The 23,698-nt window shown below is 43.4% G+C and overlaps 1 protein-coding gene across 4 annotated transcripts in view; it reads left to right on the plus strand.

Moving 5' to 3' along the window:
• The window catches only part of CYFIP1 (cytoplasmic FMR1 interacting protein 1), a 122,998-nt gene that overhangs the window by 68,004 nt on the left and 31,296 nt on the right, over positions 1–23,698 (plus strand). For 3 of the 4 annotated variants that reach the window (XM_072795242.1, XM_072795231.1, XM_072795234.1), the window contains exons 14-23: positions 872–1,038; positions 2,506–2,653; positions 3,875–4,028; positions 5,021–5,177; positions 6,363–6,459; positions 8,268–8,344; positions 8,461–8,569; positions 9,685–9,804; positions 12,113–12,312; positions 21,282–21,369. In XM_072795242.1, the coding sequence (XP_072651343.1) occupies positions 872–1,038; positions 2,506–2,653; positions 3,875–4,028; positions 5,021–5,177; positions 6,363–6,459; positions 8,268–8,344; positions 8,461–8,569; positions 9,685–9,804; positions 12,113–12,312; positions 21,282–21,369 (1,317 nt within the window). Of the gene's footprint in view, positions 1–871; positions 1,039–2,505; positions 2,654–3,453; positions 3,602–3,874; positions 4,029–5,020; positions 5,178–6,362; positions 6,460–8,267; positions 8,345–8,460; positions 8,570–9,684; positions 9,805–12,112; positions 12,313–21,281; positions 21,370–23,698 lie in introns of all 4 variants that reach the window. The other variant, XM_072795238.1, reaches the window with a different exon arrangement.

Raw genomic sequence — 23,698 nt, forward strand, 5'->3', positions numbered from 1 at the left:
ATTGGGGCATGCTTTTGTTTTCAAATTTCCTTTTTTTTTTTTCCTCATTAGAAAGGCAACACAAGGGGCAGCCCTGGTGGCTCAGTGGTTTGGCACTGCCTTAGGTCCAAGGTGTGATCCTGGAGACCCAGGATCAAGTCCCATGTCGGGCTCCCTGCATGGAGCCTGCTTTCTGCCTCTGCCTGTGTTCTCTCTCTCTCTGTGTGTCTCTCATGAATAAATAAGTAAAAATCTAAAAAAAAAAAAAAAAAGGCAACACAGAACCATCAAACAAATCCCTAAAGCAAACAAATAGAACATAGGAGCATGCATTGAGGACATTGTAGTGTCTGTGATGCTGTCACAAAGATGAACTTTAAGCATTTTAGTGTATTTTCTTCCAGGCTTTTTTATGCATATGAATTCAGCATACTATTACTGTTTAATGGATGGGATTTGGGCTACAAACTCTTATAACTTTTTTTTTTCTTTCCCAGCTAATAACATATTTGCTTTCATGAATCTTTTTTATTCTTTTTCCTTTAAAATCCTTCATAGGCAGGGTATGCCCTTATGCATTTGGGAGTGTTCTGAGTGAGTTACCAAATGCCCGTTAGCTCCATGCCAAGCTGAGCAGATCTGCCCCTGCCCTTGAAGGCTCTTATGGTCTAATGGAGTTGGACCCAGGCACAGGAACAGCCACTGACAGAGCTAAGCTCACTGCTCTTGGGAAGAGCTACAGGGCAGCAGCTTCAGAGCAGAAACATAGGAGGCCGGGGAGAGGTGCTGTGCACTAGAGGGAGGCTGCTTCCAGGTGCAACTTGGCATCACCCAAGAAGGCTACATCTCCTCTCACCCTCCACCACACTGAAAGCCGTGTGTCCCCTTGCAGGTGATCGCCATGATCAAAGGCCTGCAGGTGCTAATGGGCAGGATGGAGAGTGTGTTCAACCATGCCATCAGGCATACCGTCTATGCTGCACTGCAGGACTTTTCCCAGGTTACCCTCCGGGAACCACTCAGGCAGGCCATCAAGAAGAAGAAGAACGTCATCCAAAGGTCAGCCTCAGTATAATACCTCCCTGTGAGCTCAGAGTCCAAAATTGTAGAATCAGCTTAGGTTTAAAAAACGGTATAGTTATATTTTCATAAATATGCTCAGCACATTTGTCTTCAACCTCCAGACATTCACTTCTGGTGAATTTCCTCTAAATGTAATGCAATAGGGGATCCCTGGGTGGCGCAGCGGTTTAGCGCCTGCCTTTGGCCCAGGGCACGATCCTGGGGACCCGGGATCGAGTCCCACGTCGGGCTCCTGGTGCATGGAGCCTGCTTCTCCCTCTGCCTGTGTCTCTGCCTCTCTCTCTCTCTCTCTCTCTCTCTCTCTCTCTCTCTCTCTGTGATGACTATCATAAATTAAAAAAATAAAAATTAAAAATTAAAAAATTAAAAAATTAAAAAAAATAAATGTAATGCAATGGATCCAGTTATTCACCTGAGCAATGCGTAATAAATCAACCACAGACTGTCTGAACAATGGAGATGCGGGAACAAGGGTGTGTTTATCTCTGGCAGGAGAGTGTCTCAAAATCTGATGATTCTAATCGCCAGGCTTGTGGGAACAGGAAGCCCAGCATCACGTTTCTCAAAGTGTATCATACTCAGTATTTTTGTTTCTGACCCTTTTGGCCTGACCAGGTGTGTTGGTCAGAAACTAACACACTTCTTTCAGAGATCCTGCAGTGATCTTGAGCTAGTTTTCTCTTAATTTTAGCCTTTTAAAGTTGTCTTTCAGAAACATCTGTGTGAAATGAAGCTTACCGGGGCTTGCGTGTATTGATTTCATTTTTTTGCTTTCTAATTGATATGTTTGAAGTCTGGCTTGGTATGAGTTTTAGCATTAATAAAATTGATACTGTAAATCTTTCCATTTTGCTTATGCTTGCCGTCATGGGAGGCTCACCACATGGGAAATGTGAAGTATAATCTAAGAATAACTCAGGTTTTAGCCAGAACTTTCCCATGAACTGATAGGATGGGCACATGGGTATGTCTGCCCAGTGTGACACCTATGGAGGGGTCTCTGTATGGTGGAGCCTGTTGGAGATGAAAACATGTTCCAAATGTGTCTGAGACAAAGGCCCGGTCCCCGCACTTGGGTTGGTGACATGTTCCTGTTAGAAGTCAAGGAATCAGCCAGTGGAGGTTGAGTTTCCGCTCAATATATATGGTCTGTAAATATATATGGTCTGTCCCCAGCTGCCCTTTGCATGACTCAATATTCAGGAAATATAGCATCACTTCCAGGTTAATCGATGCAAACTGCAGCTAAATCAGACCTGGGGCTATAGTAATGTCCCCCAGAGAATGTTCTATTCAAAATTTCCATTACCATGCCCCTCCACTGCCCTCAAAGGAAATCACGTGTGAGAATCAACTGTCCTAAGAGCGAAGTACCAGCAGAGGCAGTATTGTGATTGTAAAAGTCTGGAGGTGCCTCACTCATGACTTGAAGGGGCTGTTTAGTGTCCTGCAGGCCATCAGAAAGACCGTGTGTGACTGGGAGACAGGGCATGAGCCCTTCAATGACCCAGCCCTGCGGGGTGAGAAGGATCCCAAGAGTGGATTTGATATCAAAGTGCCGCGGCGCGCCGTGGGACCTTCCAGCACACAGGTTCTCATCCTCCCTGCTCCCCTGCTCCCCCTGTTCCCCTGAGTGGGCTAACCCTGAACTGAGGCTTGGTAAGCAATGCTAAGAGTAAAATGCCACAAGTCTTGCCTGTGCCTTTTCTGCTCCTCTGTTCCCTGCCCAAGTGAATCTGGAGCATTAGCCAAGACATCCTTGTGATTCTCGGGTTTGATCGTTTGCATGCAGAACTTAATTTAACTGCATCAACTCCCATTGGAAAAATGTGGGTGAAAGTCTCTGTGTCCATTTTACACTGTGTTTCCTGATGGGTGTTTAAATGTACGGTTATACTTTTTATATTGGGCCTAAAATGATAGTTTCTGAAGATAAAACTTGTAGGAATGTAACAATGTAGCTTCTTTGTGTCCCTGGTCTTAAGCCACCACTGCTGTTCTCTCTCCCAGCATGCTCCGAGTTCCCTGTTGCCCAAAAGGAGCTTTCTTCTGACCCTCATATCTGATTTAATATGTCCTTCTGCTTTTCTCTTCCTGTTTTGGGACTTAGTATTTCTAACTCATTGTTCTTCTGTTGGGGGCTTTTATAATCTTTTCTGCCAGTTTTTCGGAGAACTGCCAGCAAAGCATGTTGGTGGCTCTGTATGAAACCTCTCAAATGTCTAGGAGGAAGGCATTTGGCCCACTTAAGGACAACACTTGTCCTGGGTCTGTCCAGTGTGCATGCACCCACCCACCCTCTGTTCCCATGTGTGCCTCCCCACCCCATGATGTGTGTGTCCTGTGACTAACGGCTCTCTCCCAACTCTCCCCCCATCTGTCCGTGTCTAGCTGTACCTGGTGCGCACCATGGCGGAGTCCTTGAGCTCTGCCGAGCTGCTGAGGCAGCTCAAGTCTTTGGGCATGGAAAGACTCTTGCATGTGGTAAACGCGTTTCTGAGGCAGTCCTACACCTATCCGCCTCTTTTAACCTTTGGTGGTAAGACATCATTTGTTTTTCTTGTTGATGTTTATGGCACGGAGATGAATTGCTCTGCTACAAATTCCTTCTCTCAAGCAGCACCAACTTGGCTACTTAGATGGGTGCCTAAGACCACTTGGAGGAGCTGGCATAGTGGTAGGCTTACTGCTCCAGCCTGGCTCTGGTCAGGGCATAGCACAGTAGTCTTCCTCTTGTGGTTTACATAAGTTTGGTGTAACTAATGTGCCATGTATATTTTCTCCCCCACAAATGTTTCCTTGGATAATGCAGCTTTACATGGTGAGAACCATGCTAGAGTCCCTCATTGCAGACAAAAGTGGTTCCAAGAAAACCTTGAGAAGTAGCCTTGAGGGGCCCACCATATTGGACATAGAAAAATTTCATCGAGAGTCATTCTTCTACACTCACTTGATAAATTTCAGTGGTAAGAGATACTGCTGACCAGCGTTTGGCCAAGCATGTTCTAACACTGCTAACACCATCTAGAATGCTTCTGCTGACCATCCCCTGCTCTGGTCCCCTCACATACCCAGATGGTGACCTGTGTTGTGACCTATGTGATATTCCCTCACCTTTAACTGCACATCCGGCCGGGGCCCCTCCCTGTGGTGTGGCCCTTCAAAAGATGAGGGCCTTGGGCCTGTGGCTGCTCTGTGACTTGAATGCAAAGTCTTTGTAACCCATATGAGGTCAGAAATACAGACAAATGTAATCTGTCACCTGGCTCAAGAGCAAGATAGTGATAAGTATCAGAAACAGCCCCCATGAACAGTGGCATGTGGAAGGTGGCAGTGACCTTGACCAGGGCACTGGTGGACACCCTAGGTTCTTGTGGAGTGCTGCAGCAGCTTGCTTAGGGCAGGAAGCCTCTATTTCGGCTGCAAGTGCTACAGGTTTGGAGTAAATAAATAGCAAGGCCTTTGCTTTTCATTTGTCAAATGATACAGTTTTTTAAAATTTGTTTCTGTTTTGCATTAGATAGACTTGTCCTGAATAGCATGTAATGCTGTATCTTTATCCTAAGTAAAAAAAAGATAACATGGTTTTTATTTCTCCTTTTAAAAAGACATATTTTTCCCTTTCAGTCCCTCAGAGAGGCTCACAGGATTGACAGGGTCCCATTTATGGGTGGTGGTGTCCGTCCCAGGCCAGCAGGGACCAGATGCTGACTTTGCTCTTTTCATAAGTGAGAATGTGCACGGTCTAGGGTGGCTTTGCTTGCAGCCACATCATGGTTGTCTTATCTTTAGTGTGAGGTGCCATGTGACCCCTCCCTGTTCACGTCCACTCCCGCATGGCTCACGGCTGAGATTAAAGGAGCCAGCACCTCCCACATGCCCCACCCTGTCCTCGATCATCCTGCTCAGTCTTTTCTGCCTGCAGAAAGTTAACGTGATGTCATTTGAATCCTCCCAGAAACACTCCAGCAGTGCTGTGACCTTTCACAGCTGTGGTTCCGAGAGTTCTTCCTGGAACTGACAATGGGCAGGAGGATCCAGTTCCCTATCGAGATGTCCATGCCGTGGATCCTCACAGACCACATCCTGGAGACCAAGGAGGCATCAATGATGGAGTGAGTGCCCTGCAGGCTCGTCTTAGCTCTTCGTGGTGACCAGGGTCCTTGATGGTATTTGGGAGATGGAGGAGGGAGCTGGGTTGTTTGCAGCATTTCATCTGAAGTTGTTATATTTGGGATAAGACTTGAGGGATTAATACGAGTAACAGATTTCTTGGCTTTAGACTAAAATCAGGAACTCAGGCAGCAGAAGTCCTTAAGCCCCATGTGTCAGGTGCTAGTGAGGCCCTGGGGACTCAGGTAGGGGTCAGCAAGAGGAGATGTGGTTTGGCATCTCTTGTGGCATAGCCTCTGAGCCAGATGAATTTGGGAGAGGAAGCTTTCTTTTCAGGTCAGTGCTCAAGGCCAGGACAGGGTGTGATAGACTTTAAAAATATGAGGTCCACATAAAAATATGAGGTCCATAACTTACCATATGAGGTAAGTTAATAGAAAAGGAGATGTTTTGTGAACAGATTGGAAACTGACCCAGCAGGCTCTTTGGCACACACAGCCTGTGCACGTCAGTTCTTGAGTGGCAGTCAGAAGGATGACCTTCCACTTTCTCTGGAGTAGCCGTAACATCTGCTCTGCAGCATTGGGGAAAGTGTGAGGAGCCTGGAGGACTAACACAGAGGCTTTGGCATGCATCTGTGTTGTGTTTTTGGAGTTGAGCTTGACCTCACTGCTCACACAGCCTTCCTGCTGTGAGCTGGGAGGGACCTTGTACTCTCAGAGGGACCTTACTACTGGAGACCAGTTATGGCCTTTTGTCCAGTTATGGGGCCAGGAGAAAAGGGCTGTTGGTTATGCTGGACATGGTTGTAGTCAGCTGTGGGATTCAGGACCTCTATATGTTCTTCTTATCAGAAAGTTCATTCTTAGAAATAAGAAAATAACTTCTTTTTGTGGTTATAAAAAACACTACATTCTGTGGTGAAAAACTTTGAAACATAAATAAGTGAGAAGATTCCCTGATAGACCCTCTAGGGGCCCTGGGCATGGCCAAGTAAATGTATCCCATCTGTGGGACCATAGGGCTTGGTCCATTAGGGACTTTGGCAGGAACCCCATTTGGTGTTTGAAAGATTGTTTTTCCTCATGTGAGAGGTCAACAATGAATATTAAGTTTCACTGAGTGTGGGAAGTGAGAGTCAAGAAGGCCCATGTGGAAGGGTAGGCTGACCACTGCCCCCTCTGCAGGTACGTCCTCTACTCCCTGGACCTGTACAATGACAGCGCCCACTATGCCCTCACCAGGTTCAACAAGCAGTTTCTCTACGACGAAATTGAGGCAGAGGTGAGGGCCTAGCACCTTTAATAAATTTTAATTTCCATATTCTCTGAGTATAAGAGGAAGCAGATTTTCTCTATAATACAAGGAGGTTTAAACAATAGAATGAACTTTTGAAATATTTTGGAACGAACCCTTCTATTTGTACTTTCTTCTCTGTATCTGTACATGTGACCATTGGGGTCTCTGCATGTCATAAACACCTGTTTCCTCACCTGTCTTCTGTTACGAACTTAGTTTAAATCAACTCCTATTTATTTCTTTCATTTTAGCTTTTTATTTTTGCATATTGTAAGTAATGCTTTGATGAACTTCCTTGCAGCTAATATTTGAGCTGTGTTTGATTTCTTTTTTTTAAGATTTTATTTATTTATTTGAGAGAGAGAGGTAGCAGGAGAGAGCACGAGCAGAGGGTGAGGAGAGGGAGAAGCAGGCTCCCCACTGAGCACAGATTTCCCCACTCAGGGCTCTGTCCCTGGACTCTGAGATCATGAGCTAAGCCAAAGGCATATGCTTAACCAACTGAGCCACCTAGGGGCCCCACATTTGATTACTTTTTTGAGGACAAATTCCAGCAAGTAGAATTAAATCTGTGTACATGCAGCTAAGGAGATAAATCTTATTTTCTAGCTTAAGATTTAAGAGCATTTAACCTCAACAAATTGCATTGTGCATCTAGATTTCCTTCTCTGCCTCCTCACAAAACCACTAGAACATGCTTCTTCAGGGAGATTCATAGACTCCTGGGCCATGTAAGGTAGGCATATGGCAGAAACCTGCAGGTCCTGGGGTGACTCCCTTTTGAGCACATGATGTCTTTATCAGTTTTGGGTGGGGAAGCCAACGCCATTTGCAAGGGAAGATACAGTTTTGGGAATGGAGTCACAGGGTATAATCCATCCTATGTCTCCTCCCTGACCTCAGTGCCTAGAGCAGCTGGCCATGTTCCAGGGGAGGCCACACGCAGCTCCTGGGATACACAGCCTGGTGGCAGGAGCAGAACCCAAATGCAATAACTACTGGGAACACACGATGAAGAGACTTTTTCATATTCCTTTGTCATTAAGAGATAGGGAGCATTTTTCTCCATTGGTAAGAGAGGTTCTGATATAATTTTCAGTGGCTGTGTAGTGCTCACTTCTGGACATACCATAATGCATTTAATCTGTTTTTGGACAATGAGGTCATTTCTTATTTCTCTTTTCTAATAAGAGCCTTTGTTAGTTGCCTTAACAAAAGATTTTCTTTTAATTTTATATTCCCAGAACTTATTTATTTTATAACTGGAAGTTTGTACCTTTTGATCACTTTCACCCATTCTATCTATCCCTACCCCTGCCTCTGGAAACCACTAGTCTGTTCTTTATGCATTCTTTTTTTTTTTTTAAGATTCCACATACTAAATGAAATTGTACAGTATTTGTCTTTCTCTGTCTGACTTATTTGGTAGCGTAATGCCCTCAGGGTCCATCCATGTAGTTGCAAATGGCAGGATTTCCTTTTTATGGCTGAATAAACTCCATAATATATATATATGTATATATATATATACACACACACACACATACACCACAATTTCTGTATGTGTTCATCTTTTCCTCCATCAGTGGACACTGAGGTCGTTTCCATGTCTTGGCTGTTGCAGACAATGCTACAATAAATATGAAGGTGCAGATATCTTTTTGAGTTAGTGTTTTCAGTTTTTTTGGTTAAAATACCTAGAAATGGAACTTGCTGAATCAAAAGATTTTTTTTAATTGTCTTATTTGATCGTTAGGAAATAAAATTCTAACATGTCCTTTCTTTTTCTTCAGGTGAATCTATGCTTTGACCAATTTGTTTATAAGCTAGCAGACCAGATATTTGCATATTATAAGGTTATGGCAGGAAGGTGAGTTTGTGGTTTATGGACCACATGATTTGGACATGAAATCTTGGGTAATTGGATCTGACATTTCCATTAAAATTCACAGCCTATGAGAAATGTCTTCTCTTCCTCCATACTAGTTTGCTTCTTGATAAACGTTTACGATCAGAATGCAAGAATCAGGGGGCAACGATCCATCTCCCACCGTCTAACCGCTATGAGACACTACTTAAGCAGCGGCATGTGCAGGTAAGTCAGACCTCTCTGGGGCATGCTGAGACATGGAGCTGGCATTGGAATGGTGAGGTTTTCTTAGAGCTTATTGAGTTTGAATAGATGTCGCACAACTTCCTTATGTTGAGAATTTTTTTTTTTATATATGAGAGGGAGAAAGTACAAGTGGGGGACAGAGGGAGAGGAGGAAGCAGATTCCCCACTGAACAGGGAGCCTGACTCAGGGCTCGATCCCAGGAACCCGAGATCACGATCTGAGCTTAAGTCAGACACTTCACCAACCGAGCCACCCAGGTGCTCCAAGTGTTGAGATATTAAAGACATAAAAGAATACTTGCAACGTTCTGCACCCTGCCCTACCCTGCTCTGGCTGCAGGGGAAGGCATGGCCCCAGAGGGTTGAGTCCTCTCCACATACCCAAAAGTCAGGGCTTTTTTAAGAATGAAGGTGAGAAACATTTGTCAGCTGAGTGGTAGAGAGGAGCTTTTTCTTGGCCAGCACAAAGAATAAAAATACAGTGCTTATTTTTTATTTCCTTACAAATAATACATATCATAAATTAGAAAAATATGGGAAAATATAGGGAAAATTCCACTTAATTTTACAGATAATGACCAGTCACATTTTGGACATTTCCCACCAGGATCTTGTTCATATTTTTATGTTACTGAGATGATATTGAGGCACACTTACATTATTAGGACTCTGAGATAGGGAATAACTTTCTCTTCCTCATTCCTGTAACACTGTGTAGGTCAGGCATGCACAAGGTCTCTGGTGGCAGGTGGTCATGCATACCATTTTGAGGGTTTCCTCACTAACAGACCCAGATTCTCCTGGCTGTTTGGTGAAATTTGGGGTTTCTGTTCATGACATAAGTGTAAATTCAATGCAAAGGATGCTACAAAAGCTCTTTATGGTTTTGACCTAGAGAAATTTCAGCTCTAGGAAAGTAGGGTATTTGATCATGACACCTATGTATATCATTTGATTTAAAATATTTACATTTTGTATATTATTTATTTGTCTTCTCTTTTGAAATTGGATTCTGGGAAAATATATATGTTTTGTTGTTGTTGTTCCTTGTTTGTATTTTATTGTTCATTCTTTTTGCTTTCTCCATCTTCCAGCTCCTGGGCAGATCCATAGACCTTAATCGCCTGATTACTCAGCGTGTCTCAGCAGCCATGTATAAGTCTCTGGAACTGGCTATTGGACGATTTGAAAGTGAAGATCTGACATCAATAGTTGTAAGTATTCTCCCTTTTGTCAGCCTTACCAGATTTGTGGGAAACTGGTCAAAAGGGTTGGAGCTAATTTTAGTTTTGACCTTACTGATAAACTGAACCATAGGAATTCATAGGAATCAAAAGGTACTCACTGATCGAGCATGGCTTATCCTGAGTATGGTTTTTTAGTGTCTGCTCTTAATAGTCACAATTCTAAATTGGCTTGAAAGAACAAGTAATTCTAATCTTGAATAAGTTACACCTAACTATGGGAAAAGAATAAAAAAAGAAAAATTTTAAAAATCAAAAAGAAATGAACACAAAAAGGATTTGAAAGAAAATGATACAGAAGATAGTAAAGATCTAACATACATATAGGGGGCATACATACATTGAGAAAAACCAAAGCAATAGAATGGAACAAATATTAAAAGTTGTATTTCAAAAAAAAAGTTGATAAAACTTAAGACATGCTATTATCAACAATAGCCTAACTATGGAGAGAGCCCAAATGTCCATCGGCTGATGAAATGATAATGGAGATAAATATATATATATAAATATATATATATTTATATATATATATTTATATGTGTGTGTGTGTGCACAAACACAATGGAATATTAGTCATCAGAAAAATGAAATATTGCCATTTGCGATGATGTGGATGGACTTAGAGTGTATTATGCTAAGTGAAATAAGACAGAGAAAGACAGATTGTCAGAGAAAGACAAATACCATACTGATCTCACTCATGTGGAATTTAAGGCAGAAAACAGATGAACCTATGGGAAGGGGGAAAGAAAAAGAAAAAAAGGAGAGAAGGAAACAAACCATGAAAGACAATGCTAGAGAACAAACAGGATTGATGAAGGGAGGTAAGGATGGGAGGTGGGCTAGATGGGTCATAGGTGTTCAACAGGGCACTTGTGATGAGCACTGGGTGTTGTATGTAAGTGATGAATCACTGAATTCTACTCCAGAAACCCAATATTGCATTGTATGTTAACTACCTAAAATTTAAATGAAAAAAATTGTATGTAAAAAAAAAATTAAGGAGTACCTGGCTGGTTCAGTCAGTTAAGCATCTGCCTTCAGCTCTGGTCATGAGACCTGGGATCAAGTCCTACACTGGGCTCCCTGCTCAGTGGGGAGCTTGCTTCTCTCTCTCCCTCTTGCCCTCCACCCTGCTATGCTCTCTCATGCACTTTCTCTCAAATAAATAAATAAAATATTTTTTAAAAAGAAAGACAGGCTATAAAATATATATTAAAAGCCTATGACCTATGCTTGGGAAAACCAACCCAAAGTGGCCAACACCAAGGAATATTGAAGTAAAAGTATTAGATTTTAAAGGAAAAGTCCTCTGGATATCTGAGCAGAGTGATGAGAGAAAGAAAATTTGTTCTCAGAGCTTTGCCCATAGCAATTCATACCAGAAGCCAAGGAAAAGAAACACAAATTAAGGATTTTGTGCTAAGCCAAATCAATCTTCCAAGAATGAGGTCCACAGACAAATGATAGTGAATATGTAAGAACTCAAGGAAGACTGTACACTCCTAGAGAAGCAGCTCTGGATGAGTGGTGGGCGTGAACAACTTGGTTTGAGCATCTCCACGTAGGGTGAGCAGTGCTCCTCATACTCTTTTACAGAATTAAAATATTATTGACTTGGATATCTTACATTCTTTGTCTCCATGTTTGATCTTTTAAATCTAATGTGTAACTGACATGCACAGTGCACCTCAATTTGGACCAGGCACATTCTCATTGCCATATGTGGCCAGTGGCTGCTGCTGTGGATAGCAGAGACCTAGGAATGTTTATGGGCAAACTCTGAGAGCTTGGAAGGCCATCTGTGAAAGTGCTTGCTGACTCTGCTTCATAGCTGTGGTTTTGGGTAACTCCAGGCACATGAGGCTGACTCAGGCTGAGGCTTGAGGACACACAGTGCCCCAGCAAGGGCAGAGGTGGCTACGTCTCAGTGGTGTGTGCCCTGTGGGTGGTTGGAGGCCGGGGTGGGGAGGGGAATGCAGAGGGGACCTTAGTGGAGAAAGGATGATGGCCCTGTGGGGGTGACCATAGTAAAGAGGGGTGTTTCAAAGCAGTGGAGAGGACATAATAAATTTAGGTGTAAGAAGCAAGCTGCTGTGACCTACTAGATCCCCACTGTGTATTCTTGGCCTACTCCCCAGCCTTACCTTTGTGTGTCCTGCTATCTTCTGCCCAGCCTGCTCTGCCCCAACCATGGCACTGCCCACGTGGGGAATGGAGGCCGCTGTGTTGGGCCCATTTCCGTTCTCATACCCTTGTTTTTGTGGTCCTGTAGGAGTTGGATGGCCTCTTGGAAATCAACCGCATGACCCATAAGCTGCTAAGCAGGTACCTGACGCTGGACAGCTTTGATGCCATGTTCCGGGAGGCCAACCACAATGTGTCAGCACCCTATGGGAGAATCACCCTCCATGTCTTCTGGGAACTCAATTATGACTTCCTGCCCAACTATTGCTACAATGGCTCCACAAACCGGTGAGTGTGTACCTCATGAATAGTTCTGGATGCCCTTGCCAAAGGGTTCCTAAATGGGACAATCTCAAGGCTCTGCATCATCCAGTAGGTTGCTGTCCCCTCCCCTGTTCCCCATCATCTCTCATGTCCAGGTACTCAGGCCCTCTTAGTCTCTTTTTGCAAATGTAGCCCTAGGCCAGCCTGTGGGCATGTCTGAGGCTTTGCATGTGGAGATTGCACAGCAGGCCAACATTCCTGTCTGGGGCATTTGCATGTAGCTCAGGGTGGGAATCTCATGGGGCATGTGGACAGCAGCTACAGCTTACAGTTGTAAGTCTACCTGATGTTGGGATGTAGTCACTGACTCTACTTGTCATCCATTCTGGGATGTTGGGGTGTATAAAGATCCATCAGCCACCCTCTCACCTACCTATCCTTTCAACAACACAAAGTGGCTAATTAGGTGAGTGCCATGGTTGATAGCAACATTATTTCATGTGGTTCAGCTTCATATGGCCCAGATCCTGGGACAGCCTTGCCTTGGCTGCTGTGCGCTGGGCAGCTGCCTGTTGGAAGTTTGTTCCATATGTCTTTAGCTCGGGTCCTGCTGTATGTCAGCATATACCAGGGACATTTATCTGTATCTGTGTGTGTGCATGTGTGTATTATGACTGCTTTTTAAAAATCATTGTCTTGGGGCAGCCCTGGTGGCTTAGTGGTTTAGCACCGCCTTCAGCCCAGGGTGTGATCCTGGAGATCCAGGATCGAGTCCCACACTGGGCTCCCTGCATGGAGCCTGCTTCTCCCTCTGCCTGTGTCTCTGTAACTTTCATGAATAAATAAATAAAATCTTAAAAAATAAATAATTGTCTTTGGCTTTGCTGCTGGGTCTGAGCATCCCATCAGGTATTGGCTGAATTGTTACTGGCCCAGAGTTTTGTGTCTCAGGGTGCTGATGAGGACTAGAACTGAGGACAGAAAGGAGGCCCTCCTGTGGTCTGATCAGGTCTGCTATTGCCAACATCAGAGCCCCAAGGGTAGATTTCTCTGAGGGGAGGCAGGCCTGTTCCCAGGTGCATGGGGCTATGCCATCACACTGGCCCCAGGTGGCTGACATCCAGTCCCCGGCAGCAGTAGTGGAGATGTGGCCATGGGTTTCAGAGCCACAAATGAAGGAGCTTTGTCAGCCTCCTCCAATTAAGGGTCTTCTGAGCCTGGATGGGCACAATCCCCCAGAACCAGACTTTATGGACTGCTCATCCCTGTTTAACTTCTTTTAAGACACCCAGTTTCCTGAAATAGGTATCTTCCAAGTTAGAGTTTGGATTAACTGAAAAAATATTTTTATTACATAAAAAAATGTATCATAATTATAGAAAAGCTAGAAATCATATATACATATATAGGGGAAAGAATTAAATCCCTAGAAATTTCCTTCATCAAAAAATGGGTCTGTCTTCTGCAGTTTTTGCCATACAGTCAGATATACATGTATATTTTTTATTTTGCTGAAATGGGTGTTGTTATGTATACTATTACATACATATTCTTACCCCATGTGATATATCACAAGAAGGGTCATTCTGGGGCAGCCCCAGTGGCGCAGTGGTTTAGCGCCTCCTTGCAGCCCAGGGTGTGATCCTGGAGACCCTGGACCGAGTCCCACGTCAGGCTCTCTGTATGATGCCTGCTTCTCCCTCTGCCTGTGTCTCTGCCTCTCTCTCTCTGTGTGTCTATGAATAAATAAATAAAATCTTTAAAAAAACAAAAAAAGAAGGGTCATTCTGTGTTAAGATATATATATACCTTTCTCCCTGAAAATCTGTTTAAGTCATGGCTGATGTTTGTAGGTCAAAGAGCTGTTTTGGTTAGTCCATTTGAAACCTTTGGAATTAATTTGTTACCTTAAATCATTTTTGCCTTGTCTGGTGTCTCCAAAGGTAACATGCAACAGAACCCCACTGTCAATGGGCTGAAAAAAGATGTTCCAATGAGGTCAGAATCAGGCAACACAGGGAGCTGTGATGTTTTTTGTACTATTTTAGATTTTTTTTTCTTTTTTTTTTTTTTTTTTTTAGCTATCTAGCATTTCTTCACCCTTTAAGGGATATCCCAGAGATCTTGCAAAAGGAGCAATTAAAGGTATTCCCTGTGCCTCCTTTATGCTTGCTGCATGTAGCACCCACTTGGCCCTGGTGTCCTTGGTGAGGTTCAGTGGGCTGAGCCCTCAGAAGTGACATGAGCTACTTAGAAGGACTGCAGAGGCAGGTCAGCTTTACATGACGATGAAAAGTCAGCATTTGCCATAAACTCTAGTGATAAATCGCTGTATTTTCTGAAAGACTGTAGACATCTGAACAAAAGTTGGGTGAGAAGTGTGGAGTTAGGGAAATGGATCTGATTCTGAGTTCAAGCCTACCTAGGTGGGCCCTACTATGTGGGTGCCCTGTTTGGGGCTGTTGACGGAGAACAGGCAGCAGGAGCCTCACTATCAAAGGCCAAGTTGGCAGGCAGGGCTCAGGTCAGAAAGCTGGTGCTAGTAACCCAGTGACCTACTCGAGGGTAAAAACCTCCAGGCGTGTGTCCGTTACAGGACCCTGTGCAGGGAGCATTGAGGCATCCAATATATAACTGAAGAGAGAGGCCCTTGTTTCTTGAGACCACACAACACAATGTTGAATGCAGATGACTCCAAGCAGAAAGGACAGCACCGATGCCTTCACGTGCTGTGGCATATTTCTCCCATGGCCCACGCAGTGCTGTGAACATCCCTGTTTGCAGGTTGAGCACAAAGCCCACAGAGGCTGAGAGTGGATCCCACCTGTGTTGCAGGAGGCTGCTCTCCCCACCGAGGCTCCTGGAAACTGAACTGGAACCTGAGAAGACAGACAAAACTGTGTCACTCAGTATTTTTTTTTTTTTTAAGATTTTATTTATTTATTCATGAGAGACGGGGGTGGGTGGGTGGGCGGTGCAGCGACACAGGCAGAGGGAGAAGCAGGCTCCATGCAGGGAGCCCAATGTGGGACTTGATCCCGGGTCTCCAGGATCACACCCTGGGCCGAAGGCAGGCGCTAAACCGCTGAGCCACCCAGGGATCCCCCGTCACTCAGTATTTTGATTCCATACTTGAGGGTTTTCTAAGAGCTGCTTGAGGGAAACCTTCATTTGTTCTTGGCATATCTACTGATTTTGCTGCTTATTTTTGATTAGGAATTTCGCTGATAGCTCTGGGAACTGGTTTAGGGTGGCTTGTGACTTAAATTTAACCTATACAGCTAATAGTTGTATGAAAATGCTATAGCTCTGGAAATAGGCCAACAGTTGGGATCAGAGTTAGGCTTCAGAGAGGAAGGCCATGGAAGAAGCAGTGTGTCCTCAGTGCAGTGTACCATGAAGCCAAGGGAATTATTTTGTCCCGTTTCCAGTATGTTAACTTCTGCCCCTTTGTTAGGATGGTGGCTATCAGGTTTCAGTTCTGGCTTGTTATCAGTTGTCATTATGGTGCTTGAACAATGATTTCAAACTTCATCTTTCCGTGTATATTACTTGGCTTTCTGCTATTTGTGTTAACATTTATTTGTTTATTATAAGTAAGGACTCAGGGATTCTAACTCAGCATTAGAATCTGTTACTATCATGACTTGGGTTTGTGGCTCAAGTTGGCCCCATTTTGGCCAGTGGGAGCCCCTTCTACCAGATTTTCTCTGTCTGCATCATTTTGAAGCATGGCTGTACTTCCTGCACCACAAGAAGTTCCAGGTTCATCTTCTATTTCTCTTGCTCTGTCCTTGTGATTTGTCATTTCTACAGGATTCCTTAGAGTGGAGACTATTTTAGAACTAGGCTTAATATTTGAAAAGTAAGTCTGGGTGTTAGGTATGCTTATTGCTATTGGAATATCATTGTTTCTAGACCCTTTTGATGTTCAGAGCTAGAAGTACCAGATGTGTGCTGTATTAGGTTCCTCAAACTATCACAAACCATGGGACTTCAAACCACAAAAATTTCTTTTCTCAAAAATTTCTAATTCTGGAGTCTAGATATCCAACATCAGAGTGTCCACAGGGCCATGCCACTTCTCTGAGACTCTGGGAGAACCTCCTTTTGCCCCCTCCCAGCTCCAGGTGGCAGCTAGCAGTTCTCAGCCTTCCTTACTGTGCAGCTCTCTTGTTCCAGGCCCTGCCTCTGTAGACATGTGCTGTTGCCCTGTGTGTGTCTCTTTTCTTACAAGGACTGGAGTCATTGGATTAAGGAGCCACTCCTCTTCAGCATGACCTCACCTTGACTAATCACAGCTGCAGTGGCCCTGATCCCAAATAAGGATCACATCCAAGGTGCTGGTCATTAAGACTTCAGATTTTCTCTTTGGAGACACAAACCCATAAAATGCATGCATGCACGGCTCCTCTGTAGCTGTTTACATATTATAACCGTGAATTCACACTGGTACCTTCAGTTCCAGTTCAGCACTGCAGGTGTCATTCTTATTCTCTCCCTCCCTTTCCATTTCTGTAATTCCTTTCTACACTGAGAATCCTGTTTCATTATTCTTGGTTCCTGGATGTAAATATTCTTGGTATATTTACTCTCTTGCTCAGTTCTAAAAAAGCAGAAAATGGCTTCAAAATTATTAATGCTTCCTACACAAGCCTACTAAATGGAATTCAGTATTTGTTGCCAATGCTTTTGTCTTTACGTTGGGTGGGGGGCGGGGAGAATGTGTGTGTGTGTGTGTGTGTGTGTGTGTGTGTGTGTACATGGTTAAAAATTGTTCGGAAAAAATGTGGCTTATGTATGCAATGGACTATTACTCAGCCATTAGAAATGACAAATACCCACCATTTGCTTCAACGTGGAGGGACCTGGAGGGTATTATGCTAAGTGAAATAAGTCAATTGGAGAAGGACAAACATATGGTCTCATTCATTTGGGGAATATAAATAATAGTGAAAGGGAATAGAGGGGAAGGAAGAAGAAATGGGTAGGAAATCTCAGAAAGGGAGACAGAACATGGAAGACTCCTAATTCTGGGAAACGAACTAGGGGTGGTGGAAGGGGAGGAGGGCGGGGGGTGGGGGTGACTGGGTGGTGGGCACTGAGGGGGGCACTTGACGGGATGAGCACTGGGTGTTATTCTGTATGTTGGCAAATTGAACACCAATAAAAAATAAATTTATTATTATACAAATAAATAAATAATGAATAAATAACTAAATAAAAATTGTTCGGAAAAAATAAAAATTGGGATAATGGAGGAATAGGGTTTGGATTTACTCTTTTGCCCTAAGCAAGTGAAAAATTAGGCAAAATTTATGAAACCACTGTTTTCAGGCATTGCTTGTTTCCCTGAGGGAAAGGAAACAAAAGAAGTGAGCCCTATGACTTCCCTGGCTTTCTGCCTGGAAGCACTTCCTGGGCCTCAGTGTGGAGGGAGGGTATCCCAATATAGCCTGGAAGTCTTTTTATTTTTTATTTTTTATTTTTTTTGGAGTTCAATTTGCCAACATATTGCATATCACCCAGTTCTCATCCCGTCAAGTGCCCTCCTCAGTGCCTGTCACCCAGTCACCCCAATCCCCCACCCACCTCCCTTTCCACTACCCTTTGTTCGTTTCCCAGAGTTAGGAGTCTCTCATGTTCTGTCTCCCTCACTGATATTTTCACTCATTTTCTCTCCTTTCCCCTTTATTCCCTTTCACTATTTTTTATATTCCCCAAATGAATGAGACCATATAATGTTTGTCCTTTTCTGATTGACTTATTTCACTCCGCATAATACCCTCCAGTTCTATCACGTTGAAGCGAATGGTGAGTATTTGTCATTTCTAATGGCTGAGTAATATTCCATTGTATACATAAACCACATCTTCTTTATCCACTCATCTTTCGATGGACACCGAGGCTCCTTCCACAGTTTGGCTGTTGTGGACATTGCTGCTAGAAACATCGGGGTGCAGGAGTCCTGGCGTTTCACTGCATCCGTATCTGTGGGGTAAATCCCCAGCAGAGCAATTGCTGGGTCGTAGGGCAGGTCTATTTTTAACTCTTTGAGGAACCTCCACACAGTTTTCCAGAGTGGCTGCACCATTTCACATTCCCACCAACAGTGCAAGAGGATTCCCCTTTCTCCACATCCTCTCCAACATTTGTTGTTTCCTGTCTAGTTAGTTTTCCCCATTCTCACTGGTGTGAGGTGGGATCTCATTGTGGTTTTATTTTTTTTTTTAAGATAGATAGATAGATAGATAGATAGATAGATAGATAGATAGATAGATTTATTTATTTATTTATTTATTTATTTATTTATTTATTTATTTATGATAGAGAGAGAGAGAGAGAGAGAAAGAGGCAGAGACACAGGAGGAGGGAGAAGCAGGCTCCATGCAGGGAGCCTGACGTGGGACTCTATCCGGGGACTCCAGGATCGCTCCCTGGGCCAAAGGCAGGTGCTAAACTGCTGAGCCACCCAGGGATCCCCCTCATTGTGGTTTTTTTTTTTTTTTTTCTTTCCCTCATTGTGGTTTTAATTTGTATTTCCCTGATGGCAAGTAATGCGGAGCATTTTCTCATGTGCTTGTGGGCATATCTATGTCTGCCTCTGTAAAATTTCTGTTCGTGTCTTCTGCATTTCATGATTGGATTGTTTGTTTCTTTGCTGTTGAGTTTAATAAGTTCTTATAGATCTTGGATACTAGCCCTTTTTTTTTTTTTAAAGATTTTTTATTTATTCATTCATGAGAGACACAGACACAGGCAGAGGGAGAAGCAGGCCGCATGCAGGGAGCTGACGTGGGACTCAATCCCAGGTCTCCAGAATCATGCCCTGGGCTGAAGGCGGCGCTAAACCGCTGAGCCACCCGGGCTGCCCCGGTACTAGCCCTTTATCTGATATGTCATTTGCAAATATCTTCTCCTATTCTGTAGGTTGTCTTTTAGTTTTGTTCACTGTTTCTTTTGTTGTGCAGAAGCTTTTTATCTTGATGAAGTCCCAATAATTCATTTTTGCTTTTGTTTTCCCTGCCTTCAGAGATGTATCTTACAAGAAGTTGCTGTGGCCAAGTTCAAAAAGGGTGTTGTCTATGTTCTCCTCTAGGATTTTGATGGATTCTTGTCTCACATTTAGATCTTTCACCCATTTTGAGTTTATCTTTGTGTGTGGTATAAGAGAATGGTTTAGTTTCATTCTTCTGCATGTCAGCCTGGACGTCTTACTTGGTAGAGGAGATAGATTGGAAACTGAGGAAGCTGAAACAGTTGACACTTACAGGGGAGATTTGCAGGGCGGGAGAGGGGAGAGCTGCGAAGAGAAGCAGCTCCTGAGACCAACTCAGGGCCCTTTACTCTTTGCTCAAATATTAAACTGTATGGTGCATTGGTGAAACTCCACAAGGATAGTAAAGAATAACTTTTTAGAGCTGTAAGCTATATAATTCACAGAATTAGAAGCCATTTGAAGCCTTGCCAGTAAGAATGGGGAAACCTCACTGAATACCTACCCATTTGACAGAATTGCCAGAGGGCCAGCCTTAGTACTAGCCCTCAGGTACTGACCACTGAGCCACCCTAATTAGGAAGGGGTCCAGCTGACTTTGGAGCCGTTTAACAGCCTGGTCAAAATAACTCAACACTTTAAGGGTTAACAACAAAATCCAGACACCTGATGCTGCAGGCCACTGACCTGCCCTCAGACATGCATGTTCATTTCATGCGCTGGTGGTATTTTGCCAATTACATCCTTTTTTATTTATTAAAGTGTAATATGTGTCATTCAAGTTCTTCAGATTTAATAATTAGCAAATCCTTATATTTTTCTTAATGATGGCTTCTTTATAAAAGTTTACATGTTTAAATGAACCATTCTGATTTGAAAGTTTTAGCCAAGTTTGACATGTTTGCTTTAAACTCCAAGCATTTGATTTTCAGTATTCCCTAATCCATTATGAGTGTGGTTATAAGCACTGAATTTCCTCATTCTTCCCCTTACCTTGTAAATAGTGATTTGAGTGATGACTCGACTGCCTGTGCCTGCCTTCCCACTCCTGTCCTCGAGGTCACTGCTGTGTCCAGAGGCCCAGCAATGCCTGAGTGCTTGTTCATTACCACTTGTCAAAGGACTGATTTAGGCATGAAATGGTCCTGGTGAAAAGATACAGATGCAATGAAACGGCGGGACACCTGCACCCCGATGTTTCTAGCAGCAATGTCCACAATAGCCAAACTGTGGAAGGAGCCTCTGTGTCCATCAAAAGATGAATGGATAAAGAAGATGTGGTTTATGTATACAATGGAATATTACTCAGCCATTAGAAATGACAAATACCCGCCATTTGCTTCGATGTGGATGGAACTGGAGGGTATTATGCTGAGTGAAATAAGTCAATTGGAGAAGGACAAACATTATATGGTCTCATTCATTTGGGGAATATAAATAATAGTGAAAGGGAATAGAGGGGAAGGGAGAAGAAATGGGTAGGAAATATCAGAAAGAGAGACAGAACATGAAGACCTCCTACTCTGGGAAACGAACTAGGGGTGGTGGAAGGGGAGGAGGGCAGGGGGTGGGGGTGACTGGGTGGCAGACACTGAGGGGGACACTTGACGGGATGAGCACTGGGTGCTATTCTGTATGTTGGCAAATTGAACACCAATAACAAATTTATTATTATAAAAAAAAAAAGAAAAAGAAAAAGAAAAAGAAATGGTGCTGGTGCCCATAGACAAGACTCTGTCCCGGAGTTTGGAGACTGTGCTTATGTGGTGGAAGGACACAGGTGTTCGTTCTCACTCTCTTGATGAACTCTGGATACATGTACTATGCTTGGGAGTATTTATATCTCATGGTATTTGATTTCTTAGAATTTTCCTACGTGATGATTACATCAGTTAACTGGAGGAAGATGTAACTGATGGGTAATGAAAAAGTTCTGAATTTAAAGAACTACCTTTAAATTTGTTTTCTTTTATCTTTTTATCCTTTTTTTGTTTAGATTTGTTCGGACAGTATTACCATTTTCTCAAGAGTTTCAAAGAGATAAACAGCCTAACGCACAACCCCAGTATTTGCATGGATCGAAGGTAGGTTCTTTTGTGTTTATGTTATGATTTTTTTTAAGTTCACAATGAAGCATATTTTCAAGTTTAGTTTAAATCAAGTCAGTTGGGATCCCTGGGTGGCACAGCGGTTTGGCGCCTGCCTTTGGCCCAGGGCGTGATCCTGGAGACCCGGGATCGAGTCCCACGTCGGGCTCCCGGTGCATGGAGCCTGCTTCTCCCTCTGCCTATGTCTCTGCCTCTCTCTCTCTCTCTGTGTGTGTGACTATCATAAATAAATAAAAATTAAAAAAAAATAAAAATAAATCAGGTCAGTTGCAGTGATTTAAATGTATCATGCCATATATGAAAGAAATGTTATTGTTTTCTTCCATTAGCACCTTCCTAAAAAGTAATGTAGTGCTAGGACAGCACTCTAGCCATCTGGTGGGTGTCAGGCTGGGCCTGGCCTCACTCCTGCCCCTAAAATCAGTGAGTTTACCAGTAGAGTTAAAGTTTTAAAAATAGCAAACCAGGCAAATGTGTGGAATAGGCTCAGGGCTCATCTCTGACAGAGGGTCAGAATATCTTGTCTAGGTGTGATGCCATGAAAGGAGAGGTGAGGTGAGAAGGGAGGGACATGCAGAAGACAGTTGACATCCAGAAACCGCAGGCAGACAGGCTGGCTGAGGCCACAGAACATTGTCCAGTAAGGTAAGACAGGTGTCCAGCCTGAGGATGGCTGCATTTGTAACAGGTTAAGAGTATTAAAGGTTAGTGTAGTTAGTATTTAAAATTTTTTTTAATTTTTATTTATTTATGATAGTCACAGAGAGAGAGAGAGAGAGGCAGAGACATAGGCAGAGGGAAAAGCAGGCTCCATGCACCGGGAGCTCGACGTGGGACTCCATCCCGGGTCTCCAGGATCGCGCCCTGGGCCAAAGGCAGGTGCCAAACCGCTGCACCACCCAGGGATCCCCCTGTAGTTAGTATTTAAAGCATTCTTACAGTTTGATAAGAAAAGATGCTCTATACTAAAAAGGAGATAAATGGAATGAACAGATATTTCCAAAAATGTAGTAAAAGATAGAAATAGATATCTAGCCTCACCAGTGATTGAAGAAAAATAAATGAGTGCACATGAACCTGTATGATTCTAGGAGACCATCTGCAATGCTTATCAATATTTAAATGTTCTCACTTGTGGGAAGCTGGATAGGCTAAGGAATGAATCAAACAAGTATAATGTGAGGTCCATTAAGGGGGTGGTCATACAACATTGTCATAAAAAATATGGAAGCAGCCCAACTGACCAGCAAGAATATTCCAATATCTGATTGTCTAGTGGAATGCAATACAGTTGTTAACAAATAATTACATAGATCTTATGATAGTTGTGGGACCTGTATTTTATTAAGTTAAAAAAAAAATCAAACTCCAAACAGAATGATCCTAATTACAAAAAGGTACATACAGAGAAAAGATTATTGGCATACTAAACAGTGGCTGTCTTTGGGAGGGCTGAGTCTGAGAAATGTCTTTCTTTTCTGAATTCTGTTTATGATGTGTTTGCATTGTTCTCACTTGGGTTTTAAGTTGCCCTGTCCAATGTTGGTGTGAGTCTCAGTCTTCACAGGGCCCAACCTGTGGGCTGTGTAGAGAAATGGGGCCTGGCCCCCTTCCCCAAGCATGGACACTAGCCCCTGTGGTCTCAGAGTCGTTAACGGTGAGCCTTGGCACTGCTGATTAATTTTGCTCTGAAGCTCTGAGGGGCTGAGGTTTGAGCAGTATCTTCTCTGTGTTTTTTGCATGTTCTGCTTACAGGTGCAAAAATGTGTCTATTAAAATAATGACATAAAAGGACCACTCTTCAGGTCCCTAGTGGTGGCTCTCAGGAGAGTGTCAACATGTCACTCTTCCCTTACAACTAGTCTTTGAAGACACAGGTCCTTGGCTCACCCTCCTCCTCTTCTCCAACTTCTCCAGGCTCATGATGTCTTCTCCTTTCAGCTGCCCACTTCTGTCTTAATCACAACATCATAGCATTTCACAAACTGATGTGTCCATTTAGTTTTCATCCTGTCAGCCAAGAAAAAATGATAGATGTCTTAGTGGGACAAGCCAGAGGGCTAAGTAGAGGATATATATGGGGAAACCAGAGTTGGCAGAAATAGAAACTTCCTGTGTTTTGCTAGGATATGTGGAATTTCAAGCTGAAATTGCTGCCAACTCCGTGTTCTGCATTTGAGTGGCACCATGTTCTCTGCATGGTGTATGGAAAGGGCATGTCCCTGTGAACAGGTGTGCTCCTAGGATGCTGTGACAGAGCATGGGTTGGGTTTTGGAGAGGCCTTTTTCTAATGAGATCTGGATG

Source organism: Canis lupus, chromosome 2 (genome assembly GCF_048164855.1).
Source record: "Canis lupus baileyi chromosome 2, mCanLup2.hap1, whole genome shotgun sequence".
Lineage (NCBI taxonomy): Eukaryota > Metazoa > Chordata > Mammalia > Carnivora > Canidae > Canis > Canis lupus.